Source organism: Pagrus pagrus (assembly GCF_965226575.1).
Source record: "Pagrus pagrus genome assembly, chromosome: 5".
NCBI classification, from domain to species: domain Eukaryota; kingdom Metazoa; phylum Chordata; class Actinopteri; order Spariformes; family Sparidae; genus Pagrus; species Pagrus pagrus.
Window position 1 is genome coordinate 18,595,984 of NC_140189.1, and position 14,254 is coordinate 18,610,237.

The 14,254-nt window shown below is 39.0% G+C and overlaps 1 protein-coding gene across 2 annotated transcripts; it reads left to right on the top strand.

Moving 5' to 3' along the window:
- The first annotated feature begins 3,075 nt into the window (after window positions 1-3,075).
- Window positions 3,076-7,132, top strand: il12ba (interleukin 12Ba). Of its 2 annotated transcripts, none has more exons than XM_084353035.1 (8): window positions 3,076-3,742; window positions 4,434-4,521; window positions 4,613-4,900; window positions 5,022-5,127; window positions 5,456-5,697; window positions 5,831-6,003; window positions 6,203-6,324; window positions 6,744-7,132. In XM_084353035.1, the coding sequence occupies exons 1-8, from the start codon at window positions 3,644-3,646 to the stop codon at window positions 6,793-6,795; spliced, it is 1,170 nt and encodes a 389-aa protein (XP_084209161.1). In that variant the 5' UTR covers window positions 3,076-3,643; the 3' UTR covers window positions 6,796-7,132. The 2 variants fall into 2 exon arrangements, with proteins under 2 accessions (XP_084209161.1, XP_084209162.1); XM_084353036.1 differs by having other exon boundaries at window positions 5,025-5,127.
- The last annotated feature ends 7,122 nt before the right edge of the window (window positions 7,133-14,254 follow it).

Sequence of the window (14,254 nt, forward strand, 5' to 3'; positions counted from 1 at the left end):
TTCAGCTGTGAAAAGTTGCTGGACATCCAGCAATTAAGATCGAAAATACACTTTACCAGTTTGTTAACAGGACTGAAATCACCACAGTAAAGTGAAATGCACAACCATAAAGCTATAAAGTGTTATATGAAAACACCTGCAACCCTCTGGGCACATCTAGTGGTCAAAGATAAACACTACAGAAGATCTGTGTCTGCTCTTCAAAGAAACATCTTTTAAATCTTGTGTTTTGTTGACATTGGTTTTACTTCCTCATTGTTTGGGGTCTCACAGACTCCACTGCTGTATGTGTAAAAAAAATAGCAATTGCAAAATTAACAATTTTTCTTTCCATTTTTTCTTTTCTGCCGACATTAATAAAAGCAACATAAAGATAAGACTTGATGTGAACTCAAAGAAATTCTCATTCAGTTTCGAAGAGTCATGAAGAATCAAGCTGACAAAACAACTGTTTGTAGTTTTTGTGTTGTTAAAGAGGGCACAGACTCTCCACGACTCCAAACTGGAACATTAGGAGTTAATTCATGAAGGTACACTTTTTTTAATTTACACAAATCACATTTTAAAAATGGATTTCTATGTCATAGTTTGAGTCTTCACAGATTACAAATCAGCATGTTGTTATCGTTTAATACGTACAAAAGAATGCAAGTGAGAAGTTACATCAAGTGTTTATGTGCCTGAAAGGTATTCCTATGTTTGTTCAGGAGCTGAATTTCACACGACAGGCTTCATAAGTAAAACCTCAGATGATCCTACTGCAAGATAATAACATTCAATTCATCACGTTTTCTGTGTTGATCATACACAAAATACACATGTACACGTGCACGTGACAGCTGTTGAACGAAAGGGAACAGCATGAGACAGATTTGAACTGTGATCAGTTCCCGTTCTGCTTTACCTCTGACCCGAAGGGTGACATTAACCACATCCACAATTCACCGAGACTAGAGACAATGAGTTTCATCACTGCATGTTTATGATACTGCCTGAGAGCACATATGTCACATGTCTTCATTGAACAATGCCCATAAAAATCCTTTTGTGGTCTAATCAACATTGTTAATTTCATGAATAGATTCTGGGCAGTAATAATGTTGCTTTATGTTTACAGACAGTGTTGCACAGTTACAGGTATGTTGACACTTAAGGAAGCTGGAATTAATAGATGCTTCATGGGAAAGTACAGAGAGAGAGAGAGAGAGAGAGAGAGAGAGAGAGAGAAACTCTTGCTTGTGAACTTCTGTCACTCAAAACCTGACTTAAAAAGTGGACACAGAGATAATAGAGATTTGGGAGATCTAGGTAAAAAAAGAAAGCGTTTTCATTCAAACTGTTCAATACATAAATAAATAATGACTAATATAAAGAACTGAAGAACAGAAGTTACATGTGTGACAAAAAGTTTTCAGTTTTTAGTAAACTTCCTGTTAAAGGTGCAATATGTAAGAATTAGTGTCATGTTAGGGGACAGCAGATCACCTGAATAACAGATAATGCTGCTAACTGTAGCTAGAGTTGGTGTTGCTGTTAGCACAGGAGCTGTGGACAGAGACTGGCTGGGGCTAGCTGGTTAGCATGCTAACTTCAGTAGATATCTTTGTAACACAATACAGAAACATCATAATGTCAAAACTCAAAATGTCTTCACTTTTTGTTTATAGTTCTTTAGGTAATTTTTGTTCATGTTTGTCAACTAAAATTCTCACATATTGCACCTTTAAATATCCACCTGTAGGCCACCTTACCTTGCGATATTTATCTTATTTCCTCAAACTGCTGTTTGTCTGTGTATGCAATATGTTGCTTTGTTCAACACTTTTGCAATGTGTGGGAAATCAGGTCCTTTGTCTGTCTACCTATTTGGACCACGTCCCATCTTCTGACCGACTCATGTTTCTTTTCATTTTCTCATATCTCAATCTCAATGCCCCATTTGTTTTCTATTATCAGCCTTCTTTCACCTGGCCAGCCTTTTTTTTTTTTTTTGTCTTCCGTTTCCTGTTTTCACTTTGAGGATGATGATAACTGAGGCTTGCCAAACCAGTTTTAAAGATCACACACTACTAAATGGCATGCAGATGACATCATTGTGATACTAGAAAGATAAATAACATGCTATGATATTAAAGGATGCGGTCATAAATATAGTGACTTGATCTTGTAGGAGAAGCTCCCAAATTCTGGTGCTTAATCATGGCTTTCGAGCTGACAAAATCCCAGGAAATCAAAAATTCAACAAACACAGAGGGGTGCAACTGAAACCCAAATCATAAATAAATGTATCTATTTACATACCGTATTACATATTTCTCTCAGGCATCACTAAGCATAATTCACTTTATCTAGGGGCACCAATGAAGAATTGTTCAGATGGACTCTCATATTTCACACATTAAACCCCCTACACACACACACACACACACACACACACACACACACACACACACACACAAAAACACACACAATTTTGTCAATTTCATTTCATTTTTTCTTGAAGTGATTGTTATTGAAGAAGCATCTAAGATGTTACACCGATTTCCGAAGTGTACCCAGTGACGGGGATGTAAGTAATCAACTTCCCAATCTGTGATCTTCCTTCTGTTCTTATCTAAAAGTCTTTCATAGACACATACAGAGCAGTTGATTACTTGGAAGTGTTGGGTATTATCAGTTACTCAGTGATTTTGTTGTACTTTATTTCCACAGCAAACTGGGAGCCACCGTAGACAGGATAACCCTGATCGCTCGACCAGTGACTCCAGGGCCCTGGAGATAGAGAGGGCTGAGAGGGCGAAGATGATTGCGTTAGCCCAATATGCAGGAGGGCTGTAATTATTTACTTCCACCCCTGGAAATAGCTTTTTTATTGTGAAAGGATTCCGTCCGGAAGTCGTGTTGCTGTTACTTCCGGTGGGCACGAGCAATTAAATTGTTAAATAACGGTTAACTTTCTTTTGGGTACCGTTAACGTTTTGCTAATGAAGGAGAAATAAGGTCTTTTTTTCTTTTCAATTATAATAATTTGTGTAAGTCTCATTCGCATTCTGAAGGCCAGGTATGTGAGTATTTTCACCTGTTTCTCTTTTAAGTTAATTTCACGTAACATGTTGAGCTACAGCAGACTTCTTCTGTGTTTTTCCACCGGTGGTTACACTATCTTAGACGTATGGAAGTTTTGTTGTTATGCAATGCTAGTTTGCATCTTGTTTTCATTAAATACATTAAACGTAACACTCTGAAACAATGATGTCATCAGGAAAAATGCCCAGTGGAAAGGGGGCATTTCGTAAGGCATTCAACAGGTAGGTTAGTGGTAACAACAACAGTGTGTGTAATCCTTCCGGTTTAACAAAAGGTGCTGCTAAAGTGAAAATGAAATAGGAAACCTGCCCGTCGGAAAGTAAACAAACATGTAGTGCACGTATTAGCTAGAGCTAGCAGACAACGTCGGTGTTAAAAAAGGTACTAATGCCGGAGAGTACGCCTGAAATGATGATGTGCAGCGTGTTGAGGGGGATAAAATACCAGTGCTCCATCAGTGAGGCACACACTGTAAGTGGAAGTGAGCAGAGAGCGGTTCAGTACCTCTGTCCTGGCTGGAAAGCGAAGTTCCTCTGGACTTTTTCTATTCTTGGCCATGTGGGGAAATTCGTCCACCAAATGTCAGCTCATCACTCACATAAAAGGCGCTCACAAGACGCAAGACTCGACATTTATCCTGGACATCAGTGCCAAGGTAAGATGAGTGTTTACTGATATGTTAAACAGTTGCTTATTTATATCGTTATTAATAGAAAATATGTGAGATGAGTGTGTAGCTGCAGGTGTAATTGTTAATGTATGTCAAATGTGTGTTTAACTGTGTGCATTTAATAACATTTTTATATTTAACCACTTTTATTGATCATTAGTGCAGTTGTTTTTCTTGAGATGTCTGGACTCAGATGAAAGTTAATTATAAAGTTTTCTGAGTGTTGTTTGAGGTTGGCATGTATAAAGACTTGTGAGCCTTTGTAACTGGTATAGGTCATTTTTGAAATATGTGTCTGTATTTTGACTGTATTGAAGCTATTTTATGTCAGAAACATAAGCTCAATAATTTTGTGAGCTGTGTTTTTTGTCTGTACTTTTGATAAGTGAGATTTTGTCTTCAATGGCTTTTATTTTTTCATTAATTTACTATTTGAATATTGTCATGTTTAGCATTGTTGTATTTATGGACTAATACCAATATATTGCATAATTACAAAAGCAATTTTAGTTTTTTTTCTGTGTCACAGACTCAAAATGTAATGTCTTTGGGCACGTGTCCAAGACTCATATCTGTACTGATTATTTTATTCTTGTTATTTCCCCTGTGCTCTTTCTTTTCCGTCTTAATTTCACCATGTTACTTTCTCCCCCTCTGTCTTCTCTGTGATATGTAGATGAAGTTATTTATTTTCAACATCGTCTGTGTGCTTCTACAAGTCACTCGCCAAAATCCCATCAGCCACTGGCCTCTGCTACCCCACAGTATGTTTGATCTCTATGAAACATATCACTGACTCCAAGCTCAAATCATTCTTGCTTAACCTCCTTCTATTCCTTTGTGTCCTCTTGTTAGTTCTGGTTGTGGAGGTGGACGGCACTAATGGCCAGCTGCCCCTGAGCTGTCTGGAGACACCAGAGGAGCTTACGAGGAGTGACAACAAGAGTCAGGATATTTTATGGATGAAGAACGGAGAGAAGACAGCACAGAGAGGAAACTCGTATGTGGTGGAGCTGGAGGAGAGCTTAGGAGGAGCCAACTACACCTGTTACAGCGAGGACGGATCACTCCTCAATCACACCGTGGTTCTGATCAAAGAGGACGAAACTAAGAGGAGGAAGATTCTTGTGAAAGCTGACCAAGGTATGGTGTTATTTAAGACAAGTCACTGTTAAACGGTAACTAGATTTAGGGAGATAAAACCATAATAATTCAACTGATAAATGTCCTCTTTGTTTTTTGTGTGTGTGACGTCACTCATTAGAAGATTATTTGAAGTGCTCGGCTCAAAATTACAAGGGAGAGTTCCACTGCTCTTGGACCTGGCACCGCCATCGCGTTGGCAAAGTAGCATTCATCAAGGCTCGACGGTAAGCTCACAGACTGCTGAAATGTTTTCTGTGTCGCTCTCCAATAATAACACAGTGTTCAGACTCATGTCAGAGCTGAGACTACACAGTGGCACCCATAAATACCTCCTTATGAAAGAAAACATAACAAAGTACTTTTTAAATGTTATTTGGGGATCAAGGCCATGTCACGTCAAAGGCCTCTGAGGGATATATGTTTTGCTTCTGCAGTGCTTTCATAAGTAACTACTCCTTCACTTATTTGTCCATGAGAGGTTGTTACAGCTTTTTGGCATTAAAATCTGAATCAGTGTGAATACAAATATTTTTTCTGTGCTTTTTTATGCAGGGTTTCTGACGACATTGACACTGAGTGTTCTGTAGACACCAGTGGTCAGAGTTGGACATGCTCCTCAGGTCAGAGCAATTTTTTATGTTCGGTGGACGACAGTGGCAACAGGATCTTGTGCGCGGACAGGCAGCACTGCCCCTATGCTGAGGAGAGTGAGCGGATCCTCATCACTGTCTATGTGAAGACAGAGCACTTCCTGGTGGAGAACTACTCCAAACAGTTTTTCCTGTCAGATATAGGTGAGACATCTGTGACACTGACATTTTTATTTTTCAGCACACAGCGCCGTGTTCTCTTTTATCGCCTCATCTTTCCCTCACTTCTGATCTTTGTTTTCAACGCACTCTAATCTTTTGCTTTCACCCCTGATAGTGAAACCTGATAAGGTGAAGATCAGTAAAGTCAACACTACGATGATAGAGTGGACTTACCCAAGCTCCTGGAGCAGTCCCTTCTCCTACTTCCCTCTCACTTTCCAGATTGCTCTGTTCAAACGGCCATGTAAAAGGTGTGATAACCCGTGCACTGACTCAAAGGCCACAAAGGTAAGAGGACCCAAATGATTGTAATGAAACTATTCTAAAATAAAACGAAAGTGGAGTGAAAATTAAAATGCAAAGTCAAATTATTTGTGTCAAATGACAGGAAATCCCACAAGTCATAAAAGAACTGCACACAAGAAAACCATAAGAAAGAGTAAATGTTCCATAACTTGCGTGATGTCATTTATTTTTTATTTCTCAGACCTTGACAGTCGACTTCGCAGACATCTGTCAGTTTGAAGTCAAGCGCAAGACTAAGGCCGTCTGTATCCGAGCTAAGGACGCTTTCTGCAACTCACCATGGAGCGAGTGGAGCCACTTTCGGTCAGTGCATCCCAGTGGTGTAAAGTGGGAGATTCAGCCTTTATTTTCAAACAAAACAAAACAAAACAAACTGTGTATAGCTTCTCAGTAGCTTTAATTCCCTGCTTGATTGTCTGTTGTGCCTCATAGCCTCAGTGATCCAGTGCTCTTTTCCCCTTGGTCTTTTTTGCGTCCTGATTTTTATACAGATATTGGTGCGTCTTAACCCCGAAAAGGTGATGCATATGTGAACTGTGCTGCTTATTTTACTTGTATTATTACTGATTTTGTACCGATTAACAGACTATTTTACATGGTTACCTTATCCATCGAGATAGATCTCAGAATGGGCTCACGGGATGTAGACAAGGTTGCAACTTTTGAATAGTTTTTGTATGAACACATAAACACATAATTTACTTATTTGTATTCCATTGCAGATTGGGGAAGAACAAGAAGAACAAACATCAGCGAAACAAAAAAAGAGCGTGAGAGAAGAATCACAAACATGGACATCTGAAATAATGTTGTGTTTATTTATATGCTTTTATATATATTTCTATTTATTATGGCTTATATCGTGGTGTGTAATATGTATTGACATTTGATCTTCATTTCTTTCACATCAACCATTGTAACCATTGAATTATTGAACAGGAACATTGTCAAATTCTGTCATGTAGTCTTTATGGGAATTTTGAAAAACATTTTCATGTTACCTTCAACACAACCTGTGATACGCACTCTGAACACCTAACCTTGTACCTTAGAGAACAGAAACCCTAATGATTGTTTCTATTTGACCAATAAAGGAAAGGTTGAAATATCATCAGCTGCTCTGAGTGTTTGTGGCTTTTCCCTAACCTGAAGGTGAGAGCCTGGCCTTTTGGTGGAAACTCTCCTCCTCACACACTTTTTGTGTTGCGTTCTTCTCACATCTGTCTATTGCTCTCTTTGTCCTTCTCCTGGATGCAACTGCGTATTCATCTGCAAATCAGGGTTGTGAACAACTACAATTTTACTTTGGATCAGCTGAAAAAAGAAAAACTGAGTTTTCTGTTAAATTACAGCCTATATGCTTTAGTAAAGGAGGTAAAGAAATCGTACAGTAATATTAAAAACTGAACACTGAGAAAGAGTTCCTCAATAAGTTGTGTTTGATACATCCCTGTGAGGGGAATCTCACATCTAGTATTTTGATAGTTATGTGCTCAAAGCCAGGCATTAACCTCTAAACCACAAAAGTGGTTCTTCTGGTTATTATTACTGAACGACACCCGTCACTACTGACATCCCCAGTGCGGGTGACTTTTCCCTCTGAAAGGAGAGGAAGTGTCTTGTGTTACTCAGCCTCATGAGAATAAGTGTGATTTACCACAGTTCAGCAACAGCATGATGGTGTAACAATCCAGTTATTGTGACCAGTGCATCACAGTGAGCAGAACTGGGTTTGTCTGGTGCATTGGTTCCCAAAGCTTTTGGTTTGTGAAGAAATGTCAATTTGTGTCCCCTCATTGCAGGTTGTGGCCTTTAAGTATTTAAGTATCTCGGCTTCTACAAGTGAAAGGAAAAACGTTGTGTTAAATCTAGCTGAGTATGCTATGACACAGCAATATTGTTTTTACTGTAATTCCCATCATTTTCTATTAACTTGTGATCCTTCACTTTCACATGAGAGAATATAAAAAAGTACAACTTTTAGGTACTTTTCCTTTTATTCCTTTTATTATGTATTACTTTATACTTATACTCCATTACATTTCAAAGGAAAATATTGGACCTTATTACTGTTCACTTATTTGACAGCAATAGTTAGTTTCCTCTCTGATTAATAATTAAGTGAAATATATGATCAGTTTATAAAATATGCATCGTCATAGATTAGACTACCCAACAGCATAAGTTGTTAAAACTAGCTTTACCTTCAGGGCATTAAAATGCGGCTTATATCTACACTTCAATAAGTCAGTAACAATATTTCAATGATACATACTGTATTTTATTGTTGCCATTTTTCATAATGACTTTTAGTTTAGTAAGATTTGAATGCAGGCCTTTTAATTTGCATATTTTTTTCATCGTGGTATTACTTACTTAAAGGTCTAATTTGTAAGAATTCCCAACTCGCCGACCTATAATCCCAAAGAGTCAGTTATCAAGACTCAAAAATCAACTTTTTTACAAATTGGACCTTTAAGGAAATAAATCTCAGTACTCCTTTCATCTGGGTCCCAATCCCCGGGTTGGTGGTCGACTGAGTGCACACAGTTGAATAGGATTTATTGTCTGAACAAACAAAGTACCAAAAATGATGACTATGCTTTGTTAGGTGTAAAAAATCACTGGTTGCCACTCTGTCCTAAAACACTTGAAAGCATCACACATCAGTGACCTGCAAAATGCCAGAAAACCAGAGCAGGTTGTTGGGAAATCACATTTAAACTACGTCAAACTGCATGCTGTCTGTTCTTTCCAAAAACTATACATTTACAGAAAGTTATGTAATTCAGTGGATAGAGGAAATGTACCAGGCACAAATACGATGAGACATATTTGTGGTTTTATCACAAATAAGTACATATTAATCATGTATTTAATCCATTTTGATTGTAGAAAAGGTTGTGGCTTTATACACTGCCAATCGTGAAAACAAAAAAGATCCAAACAACCTAAAACGCTAGTGCAGTTATAAGTGAAGTGGATACACAGTTATCCCACACAGAGTTATTTATGACTGAAATTCCACATCACATGTAAGAAAAACCCAAACAAACACCTACACAATGCTCAGTCATTCTTTTCAGTATTGTTCCACAACGTGTCTGGTCAGGAGTTTGTAATGAGCCTTCACTTCCCTCTCATAAAAAGCAGAAGAGGTAAAGAGGTACAAGCACTTTCAGGGGCCAACACACCGCATATTTTAAACCTGACACTCCTGACCTTTGATTTTTTTTTTTTAGTTTATGTTACACAGGGCACTTGACACATTTTTTGGGAAATGTTGCTCCTTTTGTCTTCATTTTCCCCTGTGTGAAAAGTCAAAGGTAAGAACAATGAGATGGACTGTAAGTGATGCATGCTGTGAGGCACTGCTGAAAGTGACATTTATCAGTGAAAGTTTATTTGGCTACATGCTGGCTTCTGATGTTACATAATTAAAACATGTAATGATAGGTTCAAAGTAGGACTAATCATATTATTATTATAGATTGATTTGTCAGTTTTTTGCTCAATAAATCAATCATCTTGTCCAAAATGTGTCGGAAAATAGTTTCAAAAAGTGCCCAGTCCAGTCTCACAGAACCCAAGGGGGTATATTCAAAATTCTTGTTTTACAGTCCAAAAAGCACCAAACTCCCTCAGTTATAGAGCAGAAACCAGCAGGTGTTTGGCATTTTTACTTGAAAAAATACTAATACGATTAAAGTTTATGGGCTGACTGCGTTAGCGCAAGTTTACATTATGTTTAATAGAAGAATATAAATAAAAAATACTTCTGTAAGCTTTCACGAGCAACGATACATGTCACTACTGTACATTGACATGAGCACATTATGTATGAGACGGATGTCACGATGGATTAAAAGTAGAGAAGTTGTTGTGTAGGTAACAGGGGAAACTGAGATAGAATGGCAAGTGATGGAGATAGTTAATCGTACATTATGAGTAATGGTGAGTCAGACGTGACCTTGGCACCAGTCTCACTATGATGATATATTGAATGCCACTCATCAAACCAGACACATAGTTTCACTGGAACCAACAACAGTGGTTAATAAAGGTCAAAGGCTACAAGTGAAATCAGAGTGGTTGATTGTTTTTATGCAGCCATCAATACACTGCACTTTCAGTGGTCAATGGACTCTCATGATGTCACATATGAGACTCTTCTTGTTAAACAGCTGAACAGACTTAATGCAAGGAGGTCTGGAAAACTTAATCTGGGAAAGAAGTTCTATTTAGAAACAACTTCAGTTTAGTACATAAAGCTTCACACAAGAAGCAAATCAAAGCACGACCGTGACGTGTTATTGTAAATGTGAACATAAAATATTGAGTCAAGACTGCATCTGTTTGAATTTTCACAGAGTGTTTAGTCTGTTAAACCAAAACAATGAGGGATTTTCAGCTTCTCACTCAGTAGTCATAGTCAAGTCACAGGTCTCATCAGAACACTTAAATCACGTATATCCATTTGATAAAAGCATGGAAAACATGGGCTGACTGTGACGCATTTCCTACAGGAGTCTCCGTAAATCTGATCTGTCTCAGCAGAATACTGCTACACAAAACTATGTTGTAATCTAAGCTTTTATTGCTTTTAGCTTTTCTTTGATTACTTGATGAATTTAGTCTCCCTGGCCTTAAGAAATGATCTGATGCAACAAAAAATGAGTCTGGCTGAACCAGTCATGACTCACAGACATGCAGCTGGTGAGGACGAGCTGCAAATAGGCACGTTGCTTCATTATGTTGGGTCACAAGCCAAAACGGTTGAGAAACACTTGGATTAGTAAATCAGTAGTCATATTAAATGTTAGAGTCTAAAGAAACAATGTAATTTGTGATCATAAAAGCACATTAAGTACGGACGACAAAAGCCCACCTTTTAGTCATGTTGAAATTAAACAAATAGCAGAAGTATCTCTTCAGAAACCAAATAGAGAAGTCGGTGGGTATTACATGATGACTTTTCCCCAACCACAAAAAACACAAATTTATACCCATCTTGACTCAAAAACTCAACTCAAAACAAAGACGCATTGATTTAAAAGAAGAACAACAAAATCAAGAAAATTTATAAAGAAGCTGGTAAATTCCGTTTTAACACAATAACAAATTAGCGCTGAATCGACATGATTTATTCCAACAGTTTATCTTCTACAAGATCAATTACATTCACAACTTGTTCTCATGAATCCACGGTCCCACTGACCTTGTCCACATTTGTCGACCATGTTAATTAATGGGCACAGATAAACAGCAATTTGGGCAGATGGCATTTATCTGCATTCTACTTACTATGCAAGTGCATTTGAGAATACAAGTGACTTTCAGTGGGCGCAACTGAATGTAGTCGTGCAACGTCCTTTCAAAGCCACTAGATGGCAACGTTGCACTAAATTGTGACTAGTGTTTGTGATTTAGGGATCTTTGTGTCACCTGAAGTAAAAGTGGGAGAGGTCATGAGGAGGAAGTGTCACAGATGTGTTGCACAGAAAGTGAAACATTTGAATTAGTTTGTTACAGTTTATTTATTACAAGTAGTGCAAACAATTTCTCCTTGTTTGCCCCTGATTCAATCTTTACATCTGCTTTTTTCTTTCATTTTAGAGCGGTGGAATATTTCCTTGCATGTTTTTACAAACTATTTAAGTCTACACACTCTTGATAGCAATATGTTTTTTTATGTAGGTATCAAGGACATCGCATTCTGGTGGTATCTTGTCTACATGCAGAGATGGTTAACATCTATATTTGTCTTCTTTTATGTCGAGTAGAGAGCATATTGTAAGACATAAGGCCCATTCTCATAAGCATATGTCTGCTTTTTTTTTTTTTTTTTTTTTTTTTTTTAACAACTAGTCATTTTTATGAGTCTTCAATTCAATCAGGCCATTATTATCATCAGCCCAACCTTTTGATTTACGGGAACATCTGGTGGTTGTACAGGCGGCGCCTACAACTCCTTTCTGATCACTTACTTCAAAATGTCTAATAGAGTTATAACGCGGGGGATTTTTAATAGCCTTCCCATATGTGGACACTTGAATAGAAGTCGTATACACACACACATATACACACACACACACACGAACACACACAAACACCTTTACATCGTTTACATGGCGTGCGCATTCCCGCCTGCGCGTAATGGACAGAGATATTTTGTAAACCTTTATGTCTGGCTGCCATGGAGTTAGTAAATCACAGTATTAAGAAGGGTGGATCATCGAGCCCCAACTGACATCTCTGTTTTTGGACACTGAGACAGTGATATTTGGGCTAACAGTGTGTGTGGGTGCTCGGGGATATAAATATATGCCACCTCAGGGGGGCTTGGAGTGTTCGCGCTGGCCCGCATGCCGACCAAGGCAGACGGATCGCGGCGAGAGAGCCGGCCACAATCAAACAAATGTGCTGAAGGATGGCCCCGACCGTGTGTGTGTGTGCGTAAAAGTGTGAGTGTGACAGACATTTTATCTCACGTTGCTTTTATTTATCACTATTTGTTGTATCGTGTACTCACGTGGTGGGCCGCTCACATTTCTCCTCCCACAGCAGGAGACATAAATAAACAGCTATAGACAATGATGAGATGATTGCGGGGGTGTGGTGTCAAACCTTGACCGTTTATGGCATTTATTAGACTCTGCAACCGGCTGAGACGCTCATGTGCGAGTCTGCTGGCTGCACAGTATAGATGAGGGCACTTATGCAACTCAATAAAATGTCACATCATTGCGTAAATTAAAGTAAAAGTGGTTTGTACTTTATTAAGATAACAAAAATGTAATTATGCTGTGCGAAATTGCGTGAAATTTGTTATATTTTTATGCAACTTCATTTCTGAGGGCAGTTTCAACTGTGATCCAAACAACACCGACGTGTCAAACGGTTTCATTTCAGCAACTCTTGATAAAATCTTAATTTCTCAGAGATGCCCCCCTCTGATAAAACACGACTCTCTCCTCCTTTCCTTTTCATTATAATAAACCAAACAGTACTTATTGAACAGATGGCCCCCAGACAATTCAATTTGACAATTTAGCAATGAGTCTGTAATGATGTGGGGGGGTTGGTGGTGGTGGTGGTTGGAGGGGGGGGACCAGGACTGATGGAGAACATGAGGAGAGCAGCAACATCCTCACTTTCTGCAAGATGCTCTCTTGGCTCTGCACTTTTCATGCATGTGAGCTCCACCGTGCAGCTTCACGCTTCTGTGAGCAAGCATGCAAATCTTTTTTTTTTCTTTTTTCTTTTCCTTCACACGTTTATTTATTTAAGTTTTTTTGTTTTTGGCCTGTTATTTTAGAGTGTTTGCAATTTTTTTGGACAGCGGGACACGGCGCGGTTTAGCTGTAATCCTCATATTTATGTTGGATTCAGCACTTAGTCCCGCAAGATTTATGTAATGCATCTAATCAAAGCTAATTTCAAACCATCGGGCTGGAGCAGGGGGGGGGGAGAGAAATGTGCGCAGCGGCTGCCAGGCTTTTTGGTTGAGCTGAAACTTTTCTTAAGCTCATAATCTGCCGGAGTTGATACTCTGAATGAGCACTTACACTGTTCAACACAGTTGGTTGGGTTATTATGAGAAAACTACAACATTTACATTTCCCTTTAAATGTCCAAATTAAGTCGTCTTTTTTGTGACTTCTCAAAGCAGATGCGTGCAGAAACACTCGCGCACAACGCGGGGAATTAAAATACGGATGCTCAAGTTGTTCGTGTTGATTTTATTTGTCACATTTACACGCAAGTAAAAAAAATCTGCACACGAGTCCTGCAAACTGTTCCTCAGATTGTTCCCCCTCGTTGTGCTTTTGCGCGTTTTTTTCCTCACATCATAATGAGACAAATATGTGCCTCATCTGATGCTTGTGGGGAAAAAATAATAAGGGGGATTGTGTTTCGTCTTGTTTTGCAGACAGACGCGGGCACATTTTCATAGCTGCAGCTCAAGTGACAACGCGGCAAGCAGACGAGTGATGTTACAACCGCCCCGGGTCTCCTCCTCACCCTGCCCTTTAGTCTCAGATGGATTAAACTAATGTCCTCCCCTGAGCTGATGTTTGATAGTCGCGAATACATTAATTGTCAACTCTGAACACACACGCATTCAAACACACACACACCGTGCACAGCTTCTGGCTAAGTGGCTGGGGCGGGACGCTGCGTGGGACGAGGCGGGGACAGCAGGCATGCGGGCGGGCAGCGTGCTGGTCGG

What these genes read in the sequence shown, in the direction of transcription:
- il12ba (XM_084353035.1), top strand. Translation starts at nt 3,644, where the DNA reads ATGTGGGGAAATTCGTCCACCAAATGTCAGCTCATCACTCACATAAAA. An exon ending in TCTTGTGAAAGCTGACCAAG is followed by an intron (nt 4,901 to 5,021) that starts GTATGGTGTTAT and finishes GTCACTCATTAG; the next exon opens with AAGATTATTTGAAGTGCTCG. An exon ending in AGCGAGTGGAGCCACTTTCG is followed by an intron (nt 6,325 to 6,743) that starts GTCAGTGCATCC and finishes ATTCCATTGCAG; the next exon opens with ATTGGGGAAGAACAAGAAGA.